This window comes from Podospora bellae-mahoneyi, chromosome 2, assembly GCF_035222275.1.
Source record: "Podospora bellae-mahoneyi strain CBS 112042 chromosome 2, whole genome shotgun sequence".
NCBI classification, from domain to species: Eukaryota; Fungi; Ascomycota; class Sordariomycetes; order Sordariales; family Podosporaceae; genus Podospora; species Podospora bellae-mahoneyi.
In genome coordinates, this window is record NC_085881.1 from 1650870 (window position 1) to 1668358 (window position 17489).

At 52.0% G+C, this 17489-nt stretch overlaps 2 protein-coding genes across 2 annotated transcripts; both read right to left on the reverse strand.

Annotated features, from left to right (window-relative positions):
• Window positions 1–107: 107 nt before the first annotated feature.
• QC761_203630 (uncharacterized protein) lies at window positions 108–4521 on the reverse strand. The gene is made up of 8 exons (XM_062876094.1): window positions 4053–4521; window positions 3560–4032; window positions 3360–3465; window positions 3262–3303; window positions 2913–3206; window positions 2608–2835; window positions 2515–2551; window positions 108–2455 (listed from the first exon to the last, which is right to left on the reverse strand). The coding sequence occupies exons 3-8, from the start codon at window positions 3425–3427 to the stop codon at window positions 1460–1462; spliced, it is 1665 nt and encodes a 554-aa protein (XP_062734655.1). The 5' UTR covers window positions 3428–3465; window positions 3560–4032; window positions 4053–4521; the 3' UTR covers window positions 108–1459.
• Window positions 4522–15584: 11063 nt separating this feature from the next.
• Window positions 15585–16896, reverse strand: QC761_203640 (uncharacterized protein; the record flags this gene model as incomplete). Its single annotated transcript, XM_062876095.1, has 2 exons — window positions 15585–16481; window positions 16746–16896. 2 exons carry the CDS (start codon window positions 16894–16896, stop codon window positions 15742–15744), a joined length of 891 nt encoding a protein of 296 aa, XP_062734656.1. The 3' UTR covers window positions 15585–15741.
• Between the last annotated feature and the right edge of the window lie 593 nt (window positions 16897–17489).

Genomic DNA, 17489 nt, shown 5'->3' on the forward strand with positions numbered 1-17489 from the left:
AATATTTTTTTCCATCCCTTATTTTTTTCACCCTGATCTCCTCCACACAATCCGTCTCTCTCATTTGTGCTCATTTTTTAAGGATCACGAAATTGCAAAGGAACTCATGTTTTGTCCAGAGTTTATTTCTTTATATTATTAATAATTAGAGATCCTCAGGCATCCGCCCCATTCCGCTGTCAATGTCTACGCTATATCAACCATGCTAGTCGTCATTCCGTGAAAGGGCAGAACAACAAAACATGATCAGCAACATGATAGCAGGGCAAGATGGCCTCTCTCCACACCCAAGCTAACTACAATATTAATCAATACAGCTCATCGACCACACGCTATAATAGTGATCGCTGTACCCCACCTTTCCCAAGTCCAGCACCCAATCCCTCAAGAGTATACGCCCGGTATTTTCCTTCCCTTTTGCTCCCCGCTGAAAAAGCCAAGCAGAGAAGCCAAATCAAAACAAAAAATCCAACAAGACGCCATTCCAATGCAGATCCTGAACACCGCAAAACCAAAAAGGCCGTGTACAGAAATGTTCCCTTATGGTTCCCTCCCAAAAGGAAAATACAAGATTAATAGCCAGAGACCACACATACACACACAGAGAGAGAGAGATTAAAACTCTTCCCAAAACGATAAACAGCGTCAAAGAAAAAAAAAAGCCAAAACAACAGATGCTATGCAGTTGGGTATCAGGATCCAAAACCAAAAATGCCGAAAAAGGAGTGTGTGCCTATGCCGATTATATGCAGGGTTCGTAAAAGGAGTGTCTAAGTTGGGTATCAAATCCGTTCGATCCGGTAAAAGTAAAGGAATGTCTATAGTTCGTTGTTGCTGGACCAGCCGGGACAAAGGAGCGTCGGTAAATATGTGTATCGTAAGGAGCGTCGTGCATGAAAAATGCAAGTATTAGGTAAGTGTCGTTGCAGTCATAAAGGAGCGTCGTGTGCATTGAGAAAAATGCCGTGGGATAAGCTGCGTTGTGAAGATCAAGGTTGTGATCGCCAAAGGAGTGTCGTGTACATTTGCGTCTGTGTTGAAGCGTGGAAAAACAAGCGAGAGTGCGCTCCGGAAAAAAGAAAACGAGAAACGGAAAAGCGAAAGTGGGGATAAGGATGGGAGGTTGGGGGCAGATCATGGGCTACATCATCTTTCCCTTTCCCTTCATGTCATCCTGAGGAGCCGTGAGGGCGGGAATCACGGTGTTGTCGAGACTTGGAAACCTGGAATGTGCTGACATCACTGGCGTGGCAAGCAGCGGTGTGAGGGGTGATTCTGGAAGCGGAGGGTATTGAGCGGGTCCGGGACTCAGATAGGGCGAGTGAGCAAAAGACGAAGGCGGAGCTGACATCCATGGCTGCTGGTCCTCCTGTGGCGTGTGGTCTAATGTTGTGCTCGAGTAGGAAGGCCTGGTCGTCATCTTGTCAATCACCTTTGACTTGTGGATTTCCAGAGGCTCCTAGGCCCACGTGGACTGGATTGGAGAAGAAACGAACCCGACACTGTAGCGGTGGCTGGCAGGACCCATGACGGGAGAGGCGGCTGAGTAGGGGACCGTCCAGTTTCCAGAATCTTCGAAGTCGCTGTGGCCGGCGTCGCCAAAGTCACCATAGACGCTCGAGACGGGACTGTAGGCGCCGTAGGGGCTAGGGATGTTAAGATACTGCTGGTTGCCAGAGTGAGGGAACGGGGATGACAGCTGCAGAGGGCTGACGGCGCTGTTGGGAACAGACAGGTCCTCGGTGCTGTAGCTGAATGACACGCTGTCTCCATAGAAGTACTCTGGAGAAGCAGCGGGAACCATGGCCGGTGAACCGTCGTTCATGTAGAAGGGCGGCGCCGTGTACTGATGGAATGCGGGCGTGTCGACAGGATGGGCCCAACCCATGCGGGAGCGGAACTCGTAGACTGTGCCGAGGGGGTGATCCATGAAACTGAGAGAGGTCTGGCCCCTCTCCGAGCTGCTGAGACGTTGATGGATTTCCTCGATAGGCTTGACGGTAAGGCTTCCAAAGTAGGCAGCACCAATGTCGGGGAAAAGACGCTCCATCAGCAAAGCGGCCGTGTAGTAGTGAGCAATCACGACCAACGAGTTGGGGGAGCAACTGCTCTGCTGCAGCATATCGACAGGAAGCCAGAACAGCCAGGTGCGCAACGCCCTAAGGCGCTCAAACTGCTGGTGCAAAGGCTGGGTCAAGACGATCTTGCGAGAGCCCTTCATGAAGGCAATGAGCTGCGTGATGGGCTTGGGGCTCTCATGGCTCTGCTTCAGATGGTGCTCGAGCTTCTGCAGCTGCTTCAGAGTCCGCTGGTAACTGTCCATGTCGGCAGCGCATGGCTGGCTGGGCTGGTGGTCCGGGGTGGGCGACGGAGGGCCGGTAGGGAACGTGCTGCTCTCGGCGATGAAGTCGCCAAACAGGGACTCGTGTTTCCAGGATTCCATGGCATCGATAATCTATTTCGTCCGAATTAGTCGGGCGGTCGCGGGGGCTTGGCGCAGCCTTTTTTACTCACCGTCGAGGTTCCTTGCATGAGTTCGGTCCAGCTCTTCCTGTATCGAGGTCAGCCCTGGTCGGTGTAGCCGGATAGCTGCAGCATATTGCTTACCAATCCGTGGCTTGCCACGACAGCACGAGCGAAGCCGCCAGGATGGCGTCGGAGTTCTCCCTCGAGAAGCAGCCGATGGCTTCCTGAAGGCGGTTCAGTGCAATGCCCCGGTGCTCGTAGGCCATGTTGCCCACCAATGGGCAGTCGGTCAGGTGCGCAAGGTGCGTGGCGGAAAACGCCAGCAGCGCATGCAAGACATAGTCGTAGGTAGCACCGATCTGGATGATTCTAGAAAAAAAAGAGAAAAGGGGCACTTGGTCAGCAAGGACGACATGGGATGGCATGTGTCAGGGGTCCAGCCTTACGTGGGAATCCGCCGCGTCCAAAGCGTGAAGCCATTGGCATTGAGGCTCTCCATCTGCTCACTGATGGACGCAACATGGTGGATCAGCCTGAGCTGGTCCAGAGTCAAGTCACAGGGTGTCGGTGCAGGATAGATGTGCGGGAATGGGAACACCCCGGTAACCTTCCACTGGTTGATCTCCTCCTCAATCTGAGGGGTCCACATGAGGTCGGGCTTGTCAGGCGAGCAAGACCTCTCATCAGGCTGAGTGATGTCGTTGTACGGGCAGCGGACCTTGTGCTTGGTGCAGTTGCGGCTGAAGCTAGAGTTAGTCATTTGTCTCTGAATTTTGAGGGATAAGCCAAGCGTACCATTGAGGGAAGCTTTCATCACATCTGATGTGGCGGCGCTTGCTGTGAAGGTTGTTAGTGAAAACATGCCTGACTGCCAGGCTCTCGACTCAGCTTACCAAGATTCACATCCCTTCCGGGACTTGGTGTGGCTCCGACGAGGAGGACCACCACCGGGACCGGCCATTATGAGAGATACTTTGGAAGATTATGAAAACGAAAGAACTGAACTGGCTGTTAGCCTCCAAGCCAAGATGGAAAAACGAGAGACACCTGAAGCCAGGCGGAGGAGGTCAAGAAAGGGTTGGGGGTTGCTGACATAAATCAGAACACACAGTCAGTGCAGTGCGTCCTGGATGGGATAGCGAACGTCGTGAGATGCGGTTGGGGAGAGGCGCACAAAGTAGTGTAAGGCTGACACTATATTGATGTTGAAGGACAGCACAAGGCTATGTCCCCGCTTGGCGCAGACCTGGAGGCGGAGCTTGGAGAAGATGGGTAGCCGAATGAGTCAAAATGCCGTGCGAGAGAGAGAGAGAGAGCCTGGTTCCTGAGTGGAGATGCGTCGAGGAGGCAAAGGCTACTGCTGCTGCTACTTGCTGCTACGTGTGATGATGGTACGGTAACTACTGGTGGCGGTGATAGAGTTTGGTTTGGTTTGGTTTTCGAATCTTGTGGAGATTCTCTTCCTTTCCGGGCCGTTTTCCTTCTTCTTCCTCTTCTCTTGGTATCCTTTTCTTCCTTCCTTTTCCTCAACAGCAGTCAGTAGCGATCGTGTGGTTGGTTGGTTGGTTGGTTGGTTGGCTGGTTGGTTGGTTGTATGCTTTCTAGAGTGTGTTTTTGAGAGAGATATGCTGGCTGGATGATGATGTTTCGGGATATTGTCTCAATCCTCCTCTTCTCTTCAACACAACAAAATAAAAACAAAAAAAGAAACAAGCGAATGACAGGAGTCGACGAGGACTTCCTCGGGGTGAGTGCAAAAAGCGAATGTGAGTGGTGGAGATGGGCAGCGACGAGGGCTGATTCAGCGATGGTGATTGTATCTGGAAGATCAAAGAGAGGCGGAGGATGGGGCCGTCGGGGGAACTGCAAAGTTAAATAGCACCCCAATGCACGTCCTGGCTAGGGACAGGACAGGCCGCCCTGTCTGCAGGCTGCGGACCAGTACCTGCCCACCTCCTCACCCAAGAACACCCACAACAAAGCGCGCGCATTGCCCCATCGGGAAAGGAAGCCTGCCAAGCCAAGACATCAGGGCTACACCATGTGCTGGCACCCCACCATCTGGCTTCCCTTTCCAGCTAGACCATCCATCCATTTAATCGCTTTATTCGTTAATGCCCCCCCTTCCGTCCCATCTCCATTACGGCTCTACCTTAGCTCCCCCAGAGCTCTCTCCCGAACGGCGTCCTTGTTGAAACCGACGACAGCACGCCTCGTTACCCGTCAACTGGACCTCCGACGGGAGCCAAGCCCCGTTGCTATCAACCAAACCTCACCCACTGGAACTAGACGCCGAGGCAGCGGACACTTGTGGCGGTTGTCTTTTGTTGAGCACCTTAATTCGTGCCAGCCAAGAGTAAGTAACTTACTCTGTAAATCCTAACCATTTGCCATGCCTCGGGATGGTGCTTAGAAATTTAGAATGGTGCTGAGAAACCCATTCGACCTGGGCTCGTGCAGCATCTCTCGTGCCATCGAAGCGCTGTGGAAGCTGCCAGCGTCCAGCAGCAATGCCGGGCTCATGCGAGCGCCGTTAACCGGGTATGCTCTTGTGTATTGTTTCTCTCCCCTCTGTACTATAGAATCCCCAAGAGGCAAAAGTGTGTGCAGTAGGTAGGGGCCATGCTCATGCCATGGCTCCCCCCGCCCAATCCATGCTACGTTAACTCAGAGGTCCAGTTGTGCGGGAGGATGGCCCAGCATGACGACAGGCCAGACGGCAGCCGGCCCCAATGTCAGAGCAGTGAGTGACAATGAGGGGAGCATTTTTTGTGGGATTATATTAGCGGCGGGCACTAAACAGACAGCTTACAAGGCGGTTCCGCCGGGACAGGCCGGAGAGTCTGTTTGAAAGGAGGCGATGAGATGACGGAGAGATTGAGTTTGGTCACCTGCCAGGGCAAAGCTGCTGTGACAGATGGGATGCTCCTTTTGGGTCGAACTCCGCTTGGTGCTTGTACACAAAACCACAAAATCGTCCCAGCACAAGTCCCAGTGAAAGAGATGACGAGCCTGCGAATGGGAGATAGGCCGGGGAAATGGCCGTGCTGACTGCTGCTGTCGTCGGTCGACACTCCAAAGAGCGCTCTGACTAGCCGCCATGCGGTTAGCGCCCCTTTGCAACAGAACACGAATTGAGGCGGAGCAGCGGCAGGCCGGCTTGCCTCCTTCTCCCTCCAATATTACTTTTGTACCCTTTCTTTCCACCATTGGTGATGCTCCTTTTTCAGGTCCTCCTATGTTCTCTTGACTGCTTGTTTGGGTGTGGTCTGCGCAGCAAATGGTGAAGCTTTTCGTCAGGTGTGGCCCACGTGGATGTCTGTGAATGTCCCTGGCCGACGCCTAGCCTAGGTATAGCCGCGGTATTCGCTCCAAAGAACAACTTTGACGCCTCCTCCTCCAGCCAGTCGACCTGCAGCATTACGTACTTTTCACACCCCATCTCCGATATTTTGATCAGAGACAGCAGCGGCATCTTACCGTTCTCGTGGCCTCAGTCCTGTGGCGGGGTTTGATTGCTCTAAACACAATCAATCTTTTCTTTGCTTCTGTTTTCTATGAGATTATCAGATTGCAAGGAGGGGGCGGGAAGGGCGGTGTTGCAGCAGCCATCGTCAGCCATCACCATGGATGACCGACTGTCTTCCTCTGTCCTCGTCCGCCCCCGCACCCACTTACTCGATTTTGGTCTGTGGGATTCCTCCTGCATAGTTCCTAGCAGCAAGAGGTTGGGACTTGCAGTTACAGCCAGTCTCGTGCAGCGCGCATATTATGTAGCGCAGGGCCCTTTTTGCTTTTATCAGAAGAGAAGTCGTCTGGTGTGGTGGCATGCGTACTGCAGGACATTGGCTTTTTCAATATTTCACCCGTTCTTTCAGTAGGAAAGAAGCATGTAAAGTCTTTGGGGAATAGGGAAAACACCACCATGACCACAATACCCGTACGAGGACTTTTGCAGACGAGCACCTGTCCACCACCCAACGTTCAACCCAACCTATCCTGGCGCCAAGCATCCGGCGAGGATCATATCATAGGCTAAGAGGCTCTTCCTTTTGGCATGCCCACCAGGGCAGCAACCATTCCCCATTTGACGCTGGACCGGATCGCGGTTGACATTGGTTCTGGCGGGGGCACTTGGGGAGGCTTGGGGTGCACGCCGTCACTGTCACTAGCATCCCTCGGCGCACTCCTCGCTCTGTCTGATGACACCTGATACAGTAGCGTGCTGTTCCGATGTTGGGTGACCCCCATTGCCAGTTGAGTTTCAGGTGCTTCGTAACTGGGCCTTTGGGACTCGTGCCCAGTCCACACTGGCTGCAACGTCAACTATCGGTTGATGCGCTGATCTGATTTTTGTGATGGAGAAAGAAGAAGGTGAGGAGAACAAAGATGACGGCGGAGAGAACTGCCGGTTTCCCCTGAACCCCACGAAAGGCCGCGTTGTCGGACGACGACGGTGGGCGGACGACTGGGATGTGAAGAGGCAGGTGTGCTTCCGAACCCCCCGTTTCCGTGTCTCGCCTCGGTGGTGTTCCCCTCATGAGCCATCAGTTTGCATTATGTCATTGCCCGATGCTGTGGAAAGCAAAACTCTCTCGCTAGTAACAGTGTCGAGCTTTCGAGCTTCCATGAACCTGGGAACAGCAAGAAGCCAAAGGAACTTTGATAGCTCCAGTTTCCACTTCGGTTTTCCCGGAGCGTCCGCCAGTCGGTGGAACTCCGGTTCAAAGGCACGTCTTGCGTCGGGTTAGCCAAAGAAGAAAAAAAAAAAAAGGCAAACGCCTCGCTCCGAAAGCTTGCAGCCATCATGAGCAGATCAGAAGCCAGCGTTAGCAGCGATACCGCAGTAATACTAACGTCGATGACCCTCGTCTAAACACGTGGACCCAAGAACCTAGACGTTACCCAGGATGACGCAGCACATCGCTTGGAAAGGTGAGCGCAACGACGGTGAGGGTGGAGATGGGCACTCGGTGTCGTGCAGGACCCTGGTTCGATCGGGGGTTATCTTGTTGAATTGCTGCCCTCTGGTTGGATGAAACAACCGTTTTCTCGTGTCCATTTTTGGCTGCCCGTTCCTGCCGCTTCTTTGGTCCCTGTCCATTTGAATGTTTTCCCCTCATCACACACCCCTTCCCTTCCTCTTGCTGATGACCCTTTCTCCATTCTCCAACTTTCTCAATCGTCAAAGTGGCTGTACACCTTGACGCTTACCGGTCACTTTCTTTGTTGTTCATGCTACTGCACTGCAGTACTAAATGATCTAAGCAGTTGTTGTCCCGGACATTGGCTCGGTAATGAATGGGGGGGCTAGGCAGCAAAAGACTCCATTCTCTGGTTCTCTGGATGGACGGCCAGGATCCGAACTTTGGGCTGCCTTTAGGTTGTTCCCCGCGCCAAGAAAACAAGGGACTTTTCTCGCCGGGTGCACCCATTCACCGCCTCATTTTTAGTGGTAGCAAAACAGCAACAATCACCAAAGTCATTCATTCATCAAAAGCCTCGGTTCTCCCTTTTGCGCTTCCCTCGGCCCCCTTGTCCGCTTCCACTGCGCCGTATGGGTACCATCACAGAACTGCGACCGCATGGCCCCATGGGTTCTTGATTCGGTAGGTATCTGCTCTTTGCTTGCTTTGAAAGCTCATTTCATTGTCCGAGGGCAACAACAGCCTCGAAAGATGTTTGCTTCCCTCCTGATGCTCGAATCTCAATTCCCAACTTTTTTCGTGGTGGATGGCTTTTCTTGTTTGGGGATAGCGCTGTTTCTAAATAAAAAGTTAACCTTTTTTTCCTTCTTTCCCTCTTCCGGCAGACGTCTCCACACTGACGTTCTTTGCTTGCCACATTCGGCCGAGCTGTGGTCCGCTCGTCCAATGACATTGACGGCACGTAGATCTTCGCTACTAGCAGACGAAACGACACTGTAGAAGTAATAATTTTCTGGATAATACTTATCAATCTGTACAACGTTCCATACTTCTACAGTTATTCTTTTCTCTCTTGTTCTTTTATTTCCCCACGGAAAAGCCGAACATTTCGGTCTCCTTTTGCCTTGATGTAGCACACACACACCTAACTCAGCCAACCACTCACAACAGCTTCCACAATCGACGCCTTACCGCCGGCCTCTTCTATTTTTTTTTTCGGCTCCCGGCAGCACCGTGTGCCCAAACCCCCGGGGCACGCGCGGGGGGCTTGGCTAGGTATCTATTAGCTCACTCCGTCATCACGGGTAGTGTGTTGTCTTTTCTTATCAATCTATTTGTTTTTAGTTGACCAGATCAGAACCAAAAAAAACCAAGGAAAAAGCTACTTCCCCAAACCCCCAACGGACTGGGCGATTGGCATCGCGGAATTATGGCCGCCTCCTCCGATCCAGATTGCAACGGTTGGGGTGATCAGCCTGCATACATACTATAAGGACATTCCATGCGCGCTAATGATACTGGAGAGGTTGGAGAAAACCTCTGCTTTCTCCAAGTGATGAGGAAGTGCCTAGCTGACCCCGCGTTGATAGCCGATTGTACTCAGGCGGGACCGGCAATAACGTTTACGCGATGATCACCCACCTACCATGATATGATCTGATGATATATGGAGACCCTTTTACCCTCAGCTGTATGTGATCGTATGGATCTAGATGCTGAGTGGCTGTCTTTTTGCTCTTAACGCATGGGCGGAGGAGGATGGATCCAGCGGTGAGTCGGGTCATAGCTTGCAAGGCGTTGGCAGAGTAGGTAGGTAATTAATTCCCTTTTGTGTACCTTTCCTAACACAACTTGCAGCACCAATGAGAACAAGAGGCAGGGTGTATGATCCCTGCTCCCTGTCGTCGGATCAAGGTTTCTGGTGAACGTTGAAGAAAAGGGTAGTAGAGGAGGGAGATAAGCGAGGATGGGGGGTAGTTTACACTGGGTAGGTACCTAACCCACTACTCGATCCTCGGTTTCTTTTTTGCTGTTGGTTGTTTTCCCGCGGGTTGTTTAGCATTTTTTTCTTCCTTTTTTCTTCTTACTTCCGTGGATTGTGATTTGACGGGTTTGTGGTTGGGGTGGTGGTGGGTTTGGTTCGCTGACTGGCTGGCTGCATGCTGTCACAGCCCATTTTTCCACACTCAGCTCCAGAAAAGCAGCAGATATGGTTTGCCCCGCGGAAAGGTCAGGTAGGTAGGCTGTCCACATTGCAGTGAGCGTAACTTCTGCAGAAGGGTCTGCTGCTTTTTCTTTTGCTAATTATAGCTCGGTGTGCGTGCCCGATCTTTGTGGGGGTGGTGGTGGTGGTGGTGGTAGTGGTGGTGTACGGACCTTGAAGCAGCCACAGTGGATGGGGAGAGTGCCATGTGATGATTTATGGTTTTGGTTATGACCGGGTGGGTGGGTTTTGGTTCTCAACAAGTACACCACCCGGAGTCGTTTCCGAAACCAGTAACGGGCGGTGCCAATGTTGAGGGAGAAGAGGGTGGGTGGGTAAGAAGCCTAACGACAACATGATGGAAGTGTGACTGGAGGGTATTGTCATTTCTCCGTGGTGGCCAACGGGTTTGTGTCACGTTGGGAGCCTAAGCTGTTGAGGGCATCACGTTATCTGCTGTCTGGCACTTTTGCTTTCAACGGTCGGGACATTTGCTTCATGTTGGGTTCTCCACAACCATACACTCAAAACACACGATCGATGACCAGTCCAAACTTGGTCAAAGGTTGGTGAAGGGTATCACCAGGCTGGATTTGCAAAGCATGGCATTGCATAAGGTACCCTTCCGACATGCCCCAGAGTCCTCGGCACGGCCTTCATTCGCTCTCTCTCCGCCTTTGTCTATTAAACCTGATTAAGGTTTGGTCGATCTCATGCTGTCAGACTCCAAAATGCGGTGAGGATGGAGGCCACTGATTAAGAGGCTTGAGACGAGCCAGTTATCTTTCCAGAAGGAGGATCTTGTTCGGTGTCTTATGCTGTATCACCGGTGAAGCTCACCACCAGCGCATATTCGGGGGATCGGGGAGGGTAAAGAGGGATACAGAGTCAGGGGTAAGGTGGGATGCGGAAGGGGAGAGCCGATCTGTGTCGGGTGGGTGCTTTGATGGAAAGGGGGAGGCTTACTGCCAGCGTTGGGGAGCATATCGACCAAGTGCAAAAGACCGTCCGGTTTTGACGTTGTTATTGATGGCTTCCGGTATGGCATCGGGCGTGATGCTCGACCACGATGGGGTCAAAGAGGGGCCTTGGCATGGCCACCACCGTGCTGGTGTTGAGGGTCAATCACATCATGGCGAGAATGATATCTGACGCAGGGTCAGAATATCCTCTTTCACTCCTTCCATATACACAGCAGATCGTGTCCGGCACGTGCCTTGCTTCTCATGCGCTCACCCAGCTGGCGAACACAACTATCGCCCCGTCTGGGGTGTCTCAGATCTCAGAATATCATCTGAACATGGATCAACCACGTATCTCGAATCCCACAAACTTAAGCTTCACCGAAACATACATTTGACACTCCCGAGCGGTGGACGTCTGGGCTTGCTTTTCTGGGGTTGGCTGACAACACCGTTGTGTTCAGGAGAATCATCGAGAAGCCAACATGGATGAGCCCCGGGGGTGAGACTCCAATGACTATTTTGGTTCTCTTCTAGAAATTAATTGGCTTCCATACCAGCTGGGACTCGGGCCTCAAACGGTTGACGATGTTGAAGATGTCTGAGATGAACGCCCTGGATTGGCCCGAGCAAAGACCTGGGGAAGACTCCCCAGGAACGCTTCGGTGGCACAACAAGCCTTTCAGGTTTTGTTCGTGGCAGGCAGGTTCAAGCTTCTTCCCCGGTGTTCTCGGCGGAATATTTTGATCTTCCTTGGTGATATCAGCTCGTGTTGCAGAGCTGAAGCCGAAATAGAGGATTGGGCTACCTCTCTTCTTCGTCATGTGCAACGTTGGCATGAAGCTCGAGAGCTGGAGAGCCAACGGATGGTTGTTACTATCCCCGGGGTTGTCAGCGGTGGAGTTCAGGATCGGACCCGGAAGCCACAGCCACGGCCTCGGTACGCTTTTTCTTCTTCGTATGTGCTACACGATGCTAGTCTGTGATCTCAAAAAAGAAAACAAAAAAGCACAGGGCACATCTCGTGAGATCTGCTCGGCAAGGGGATCAAGATGCTGATTGGGTGTTTGTTGATATTGGCATTGGTCCTTCATCAAGTTTCGTGAGGCTTTCTGCGTCTCGACTAGGTTGGTGATGCTCACAGGAACGCTTACAGCGGTCCAGGAAGGTGAAAGCGTCACTTACACCGCTCTCACGCACCAACTGCGGTAGTCTTCTGTTGACTTCTGCTCCAGCGGGCCGACTTCCCCTTTCGCCCTGCTTTGTGTCGTCCAACGGTGATGTTTGATCCAAGGGGGGCAACAGGCAAGGGGCATCACTCAGCTGCGGTCCACCGGATAGGGATCAGAATGTCAGGGGGCAACTTGCCAATCAGAGCCCAAAAAGCCCAAAGGTTCAATGCATGAAAGGCTGGCCAATGGCTGACGATGCCACAAGATCAAAAGATGCCCGAAATCGGCCGAATATGGGCGGATGTTACTCATCTTCACCCTTGTTGTCGAGTTTTTTCTTTGCCTCGGGATGCACTGGCTCTGTAACATCGCCATCAATATCGAAGCCAACAACAGCTGATGGGAGAAAGGCAAGGAAGGAACATGACAGTGAAGATGACCGCATGCATTTGCCTTTGCATTTGCATAACTCAATCCAGTTCACAATAGGCAGGCGAGTTGCTCTTTCCTGGCCTGGGCCCCCCAACTTCAGATTTTTGTCAGTGGTGCTTTCCCAAAGTGTCATCCCGCTCGAGCACATGCCCCTTCGGTCTGTCTCCCTACCTGACCCCAACCTCAAAGCGAGGCGCAGTCGTCAAACAACCCACCTTTTCAACCTACCAGCAAATATGCACACAACATTGCATTTTATTGTAGATTCCGTAAGAACCACGGAACAACAACTCTCAGTCCATTCGCTTCCCAATCCCGATTCAGGCACAGCGCATAATGTGCCCGCCGCCGCACGTCGTCTCTGGTCGGTACCTGCCGAGCTTAACAGAGTCCTGGTAAATAATAATCATCAAACACAGCCTCACTCACCCTCACCAACAGCCAAACCGCTATCCCTCAACTCCTTTACCGAGTGACGCGTCTCAACTGTCAATGCCCCCGCAGGCGACAGGTCCCTACATGCTGACATGCATCTGTCACGTTGCTTGTTGCTCCCCATCTCATCTCCCTCATCAGAACGTTGTTGGTCTGTTGTTGGCGGCTGTGAGATTAGCATGGGTAATATCTAAGTTACACAAGAAATATGGCCGATGTAAACCCATCTTATCACAGTCGTCTACATGATCAGATACTACAATCCTCAAACCTCATGTATAGAACTTGTGTTTCTTCCTCTCTACCATCTTGTTTGTAACTCAGCCCTCTTTCTCGACCCCCCCCTTTATCATCCGAGTTGACACTTTGCGAGCTTTGATACCTACCTCCATCTTATCTACCGGTCCACGACGAAACGGGGGTACTGGACGGGGGCTATCCCGGAGTCGGAAAAGGGAACCGAGGCATGACAAAGAGATATGTATCAAAGCTTGGTTTTTTTTTTTTTTGGTGTACCGGAGACCCGCGAGACCCGCGAGACCCGGCGGATGCCGAATTGTTGTTTTTTTGGGAAAGCTCCTCCCACTTCCCGGACTACCTGGATGCTTGTTCACCCGCCCGCCCTACTGCCGGATCTCGGCATGGGACGGAGGGATGGTCCTTGAGGGTAAGGGGGTCCGGGGTGATGGGAGAGAAAGTGGGGATGGGTGAGGTAATATGAAATCATCGCCGGTAGGGAGAGATCCCCGGCATCAAAACAGCACATCGGGAGGGAGGCTGGCTGGCTGGCTGGCTTCGTTTCTCGGAAAGGGAACGTTAACTTGGGCCTTGAAAGCATGGTCAGCCTCCCTCGGTTTCTTTCCGGTTATTTCGATTACTGGTGTACCTAGGCTGGGTTCATGTAAAGGGAACCAACAGACTTTTGGGTTTGAATAGTGATCCGGGATTGATAGGCAGTTGGGGATGTTGTCAAGTGTGGGTCGGGGGCGGAAATACTAGGGATGAGGGGCCGGTTATCTGGTTCGACACTTTTGTGAACGTGGATATGGATGGGGTTGGGGGAGATCGGCTATCTGGCTTGAAGAACAGGGAGAATAAAGTTATTGAAGAATGGAACTCGGGGCGGGGATCCGAGCTAGGTGTTGCTGTTAGTCATGGACCATGGGCATGGATTTCATCTCGGCTCTACGGTTGTTCTACCTGCCATGTTCGCAGTCAAGGAAGAGGCTGAGCTGGCCGGTAGGGAGACCACGGCTATTACGGATCCTTTTTGGAACTTGGCGGTTCCAGTGTTGGGAAAACCTCGTTCCTTGGCTGTATGATGAAGAGCACGTTCGTATTACATCTGATGATCTACGAAGATGAGATCCCTGGCAGCCTCCTCAGTAGTCCGCATCGGTCTCCGTCTGGACTTTCTTGGTGGAGTATCAGTGTCTTTCGGGGGAGAGGGAGTGAGGTGGCCGATGTTGAGTACTCACTGCTGCTGAGAGATGGGCGAGGTTGACTTGAACAGAAGATTACACGGAAACCCAAATGGAAGAGCGTCATCCTGAGTAAGAGTGGTTTGAAGGCCGCCTCAAGTTCTCGCAACCGAAATAACAGTGAGTCCAAGGCCATGTTATGCTAGACTGAGAACACTCTTAGGTATGCCAGAGTCAATTCTGTAAAATTAATCTACGAGGAGATCTGTCGGAGATGGTTGTTTCTGAAAAAGATCCACCAAGGGAGACGTGAACAGAAATGAGGATTGAACCACAAAGAGATCTATCTGGAAGAAAGGTTCACATATGATTCTAGCTCTCCAAACAAGGCCAATCTGAAGATGAGGCCCATGTGACATTGCCTCTTGAGCTGATACACATCGCAGGTGTTGACGATGTATTTCGCTCAAGCCCTCGTGTACTTCTCATAATCTACCTAAGATGCCCATCTCATACAAAAAATCTCCAGCACACCATCGCCCCCGGCTCCAAAAAGTCTGGGCCACTCTCCAGATATCTCTTGCAGGATTTAGTAAAACATCTACGCCCCCCCATTATATACGAAACTGAGTAGACACCTGTCTACAGAGATATTCCATCACCAAAAACTACTAATTGTTCCAATCCCTCACAACCACTGATACTTGCACCTTCTGGGATTCAAATGCTGGGTTCAACTCATCAGAAACCTTTTTTCCTTATATCGAGATTGAGATTGAGATCGAGGTTTTGGAGCCCGGAAGTAAGGGGGATAAACAGCAGAGACAAATATCTGGACACAAGAGTTCATGAGGATCTTTAGGCCAGAGCAGAATAAGGGTCAGATCAAAACCGAGGTCAGATCAAAACAAAGCTCAGAACAAAACAGAGCTTGGAAAAGATCCCCCCAGGAGTAACGAGTGATCAGAACACAACAACGCTTTTGAAAAAAAAAAAGAAAAAAAAGAAGAAGATTAAATCTCAAGAGAAGACAAAGATGCTTATCAACCAATAACATGATACAAGAAGGGATCCGAATAACCCCAAGCCCAACCAACCAAAAGAAGCCACCACCAGCAGTTCTAAACACTGGATTCATCTTCTCCAAAAGCCCACCCAGTGGTCCAGCTGCATCAATGAGTAACTACAGACCCCCCAGCAAGAGGCCATGAAATCCGGATGAAAGAAGAGTTCTGAGCCGTGACACTAATGAACTGAACAAGGTTAAGTCTCCCTGTACCTGTCGTCCTCACACTCAGGCAAACATACCCTTTCCAGATCCCCCTCATCACAAGTATTATCAGCTGTGCTTGACCCTAGGCACCTAGACAGCAACATCTCAAGAACCCACAGCACTCACCAACCAATGTCTCCAAAGACACCCCCCATAGTATCACATCACACACAGCAGCAAAGTGAACAAAACCACCACTTTATTTTCCGCTTTATATTTCCACTAAAGAGACCCCCCTTTCCCAACCCAACCGTATCCCTTTCCTCCCGCCCAGTGTATTTATCTAACATAAACCTCTCCCACCCTCCAACAATCATAGCGAAAAAACAAACCATCCATGTAGAAGAAAAAAAACAAAAAGAGTCATTCCGCTACCCATTTAATGCCAACCTCGCAGCAAAAAAACAAGGCAAAAACCAGATACTCACCCCTTTCCCGCACTCATCCCCTTAAGCAAACCTCTTAGCCCTCGCCTCCCTCTTGGCCCTCTCCGCCGGATCCTCCTCCCTTTGCGGCAGCTTCGTCGCAGCAGTAGCACCACCACCCCCCCCATTGCGCTGCTGCCGACCAGCACCACCCGGACCCCCACGCACACGACCGCCCCGTCCCTGCTGGTTACGGCCGTTATTGCTGTTGTTCCGGACATTGGCACTAGGCTGCTGCTGCTGCGGCCGCTTGTTGCCGCCCTCAGCACCCTTAACCTTGCTCCCATCATCCTTCGCCTCCCTCCCCCTCTTCCTCGGCCCCCGCTCAGGCAGCGCGCTGTCCAGAGCCGAGATCTGGTCATTAGCCACCCCGAACTTGGCAGCCCTCGCCGCGGCCTTGGCCTCCTCCGAGTTTTCGTCTAGCGTGATGCCGAATCTGGCGGCGCGAGCAGCCCGCTTCTCTGCTTCCGTCTGCGCGTTGGTCGCGGCTAGGTTCGCTGAGAACAGAGGTGCAGCTGGGGCAGAGGCGGGTTCCTCTGTGGCAGTGGTCTCAGCTGGCTTGTCGTTTTTGGTAGTGGTGGTGGCAGGGGCAGCAGTCTCATCAGCCTTGGTTTCGACAACGGCTGGCGCATCCTCCGACTTCTTCTTCTCTGCTGGCTTGTCTTGAGTGGCGGCGGGAGCGGCATCAGCCTTCTTGGCCATAGGAGGAAAGTCATCGTCGTCGTAGTCGATCTCATCCTCCGCCGCCGCGGCGGGCTTGGTGTCTAGACCGAGATCGAGTTCGATGTCAGTGATGTCGAACAACATGATGAAATAGAAGAGGAAGCGCTTCGAGGTTTGGAATGCGACAAAGATAGGGGCTGATGCGATCGAAGGAGGTGATGAAGATGCGACCGCAGCCGATGTGTGTGATTGATCGCTTGCGCAAGAACAGATGGAAAATTCTCGACGCGCATCCTCAGGTAGAATAACCCATCACCGCAGTCGCGATCGCATTTGCAGGGAGGGGAGAGCAATGGTAGGCTTACCGGCCTTGGGCTCCGCAGCTTCCTGGGCCTTCTGATTGTCGTCCTCCTGAAGACGGGCAATCAGGTCGGCCTTGTTGCCGGTCAACGGTAGGCTGCGCTCCTGAAGAACCTTCTTCAACTCGGGGACCTTCATGCTGTTGTAGTCGGCCATTGTAAAAAAAAAAAAAAAAAAAGGGGAGGGGGCAGCTGGCAGCTGCGAGTGGCTCAAGTAGGAATTGGTATGCAGAGTTGGTAGTGTAGGGAGACTGTTGATGCTTTTATCGCAGTACTTGATGGCCAGAGATGAAAGGAAGTTTGGTGCAGCGCGGTGATGAAGTTCACTGGGAGGCTCAGAGGGCTGCCGTCACGCGAAACGCGTCGCTCCAAGTTTCTGCGCTGCTAGCGCTGTCAACAGGGGTCAGTGGCTAATTGTCGGCAAACGTCACAATGTGGACCTGCGGCTTGGCATCGTCGCTGCTATTCGTACGATAGAGAGAGGATACCTATTGTGTAGCTTTGGTGATTGAACAGTTATTCATTGTCAATAGACAGGCTTTATCGTCAGTAGCAACACTCTCCAACTCGCACGTTCCTCCTCATCATCAGTAAGCTATGTCAACACAACTTCTCCTCCTAATGCCAACAGGGGTTAGGGTTTAGCCGCAAACCCCGAAAACCACCAGCAAACTGACGTCATCTCCAAGACCACCTCCAACACCACCACAACTCAGCTCTAGAAGCAAAACACAAGGTGTAGCAAATACT

Coding starts and splice junctions, on each gene's coding strand:
- QC761_203630 (XM_062876094.1), bottom strand. CDS start 3,427: ATGGCCGGTCCCGGTGGTGGTCCTCCTCGTCGGAGCCACACCAAGTCC. Junction 2,836..2,912: donor TGGACGCGGCGGATTCCCAC/GTAAGGCTGGAC, acceptor TTTTTTTTCTAG/AATCATCCAGATCGGTGCTA. Junction 2,456..2,514: donor TCATGCAAGGAACCTCGACG/GTGAGTAAAAAA, acceptor CGGACGAAATAG/ATTATCGATGCCATGGAATC.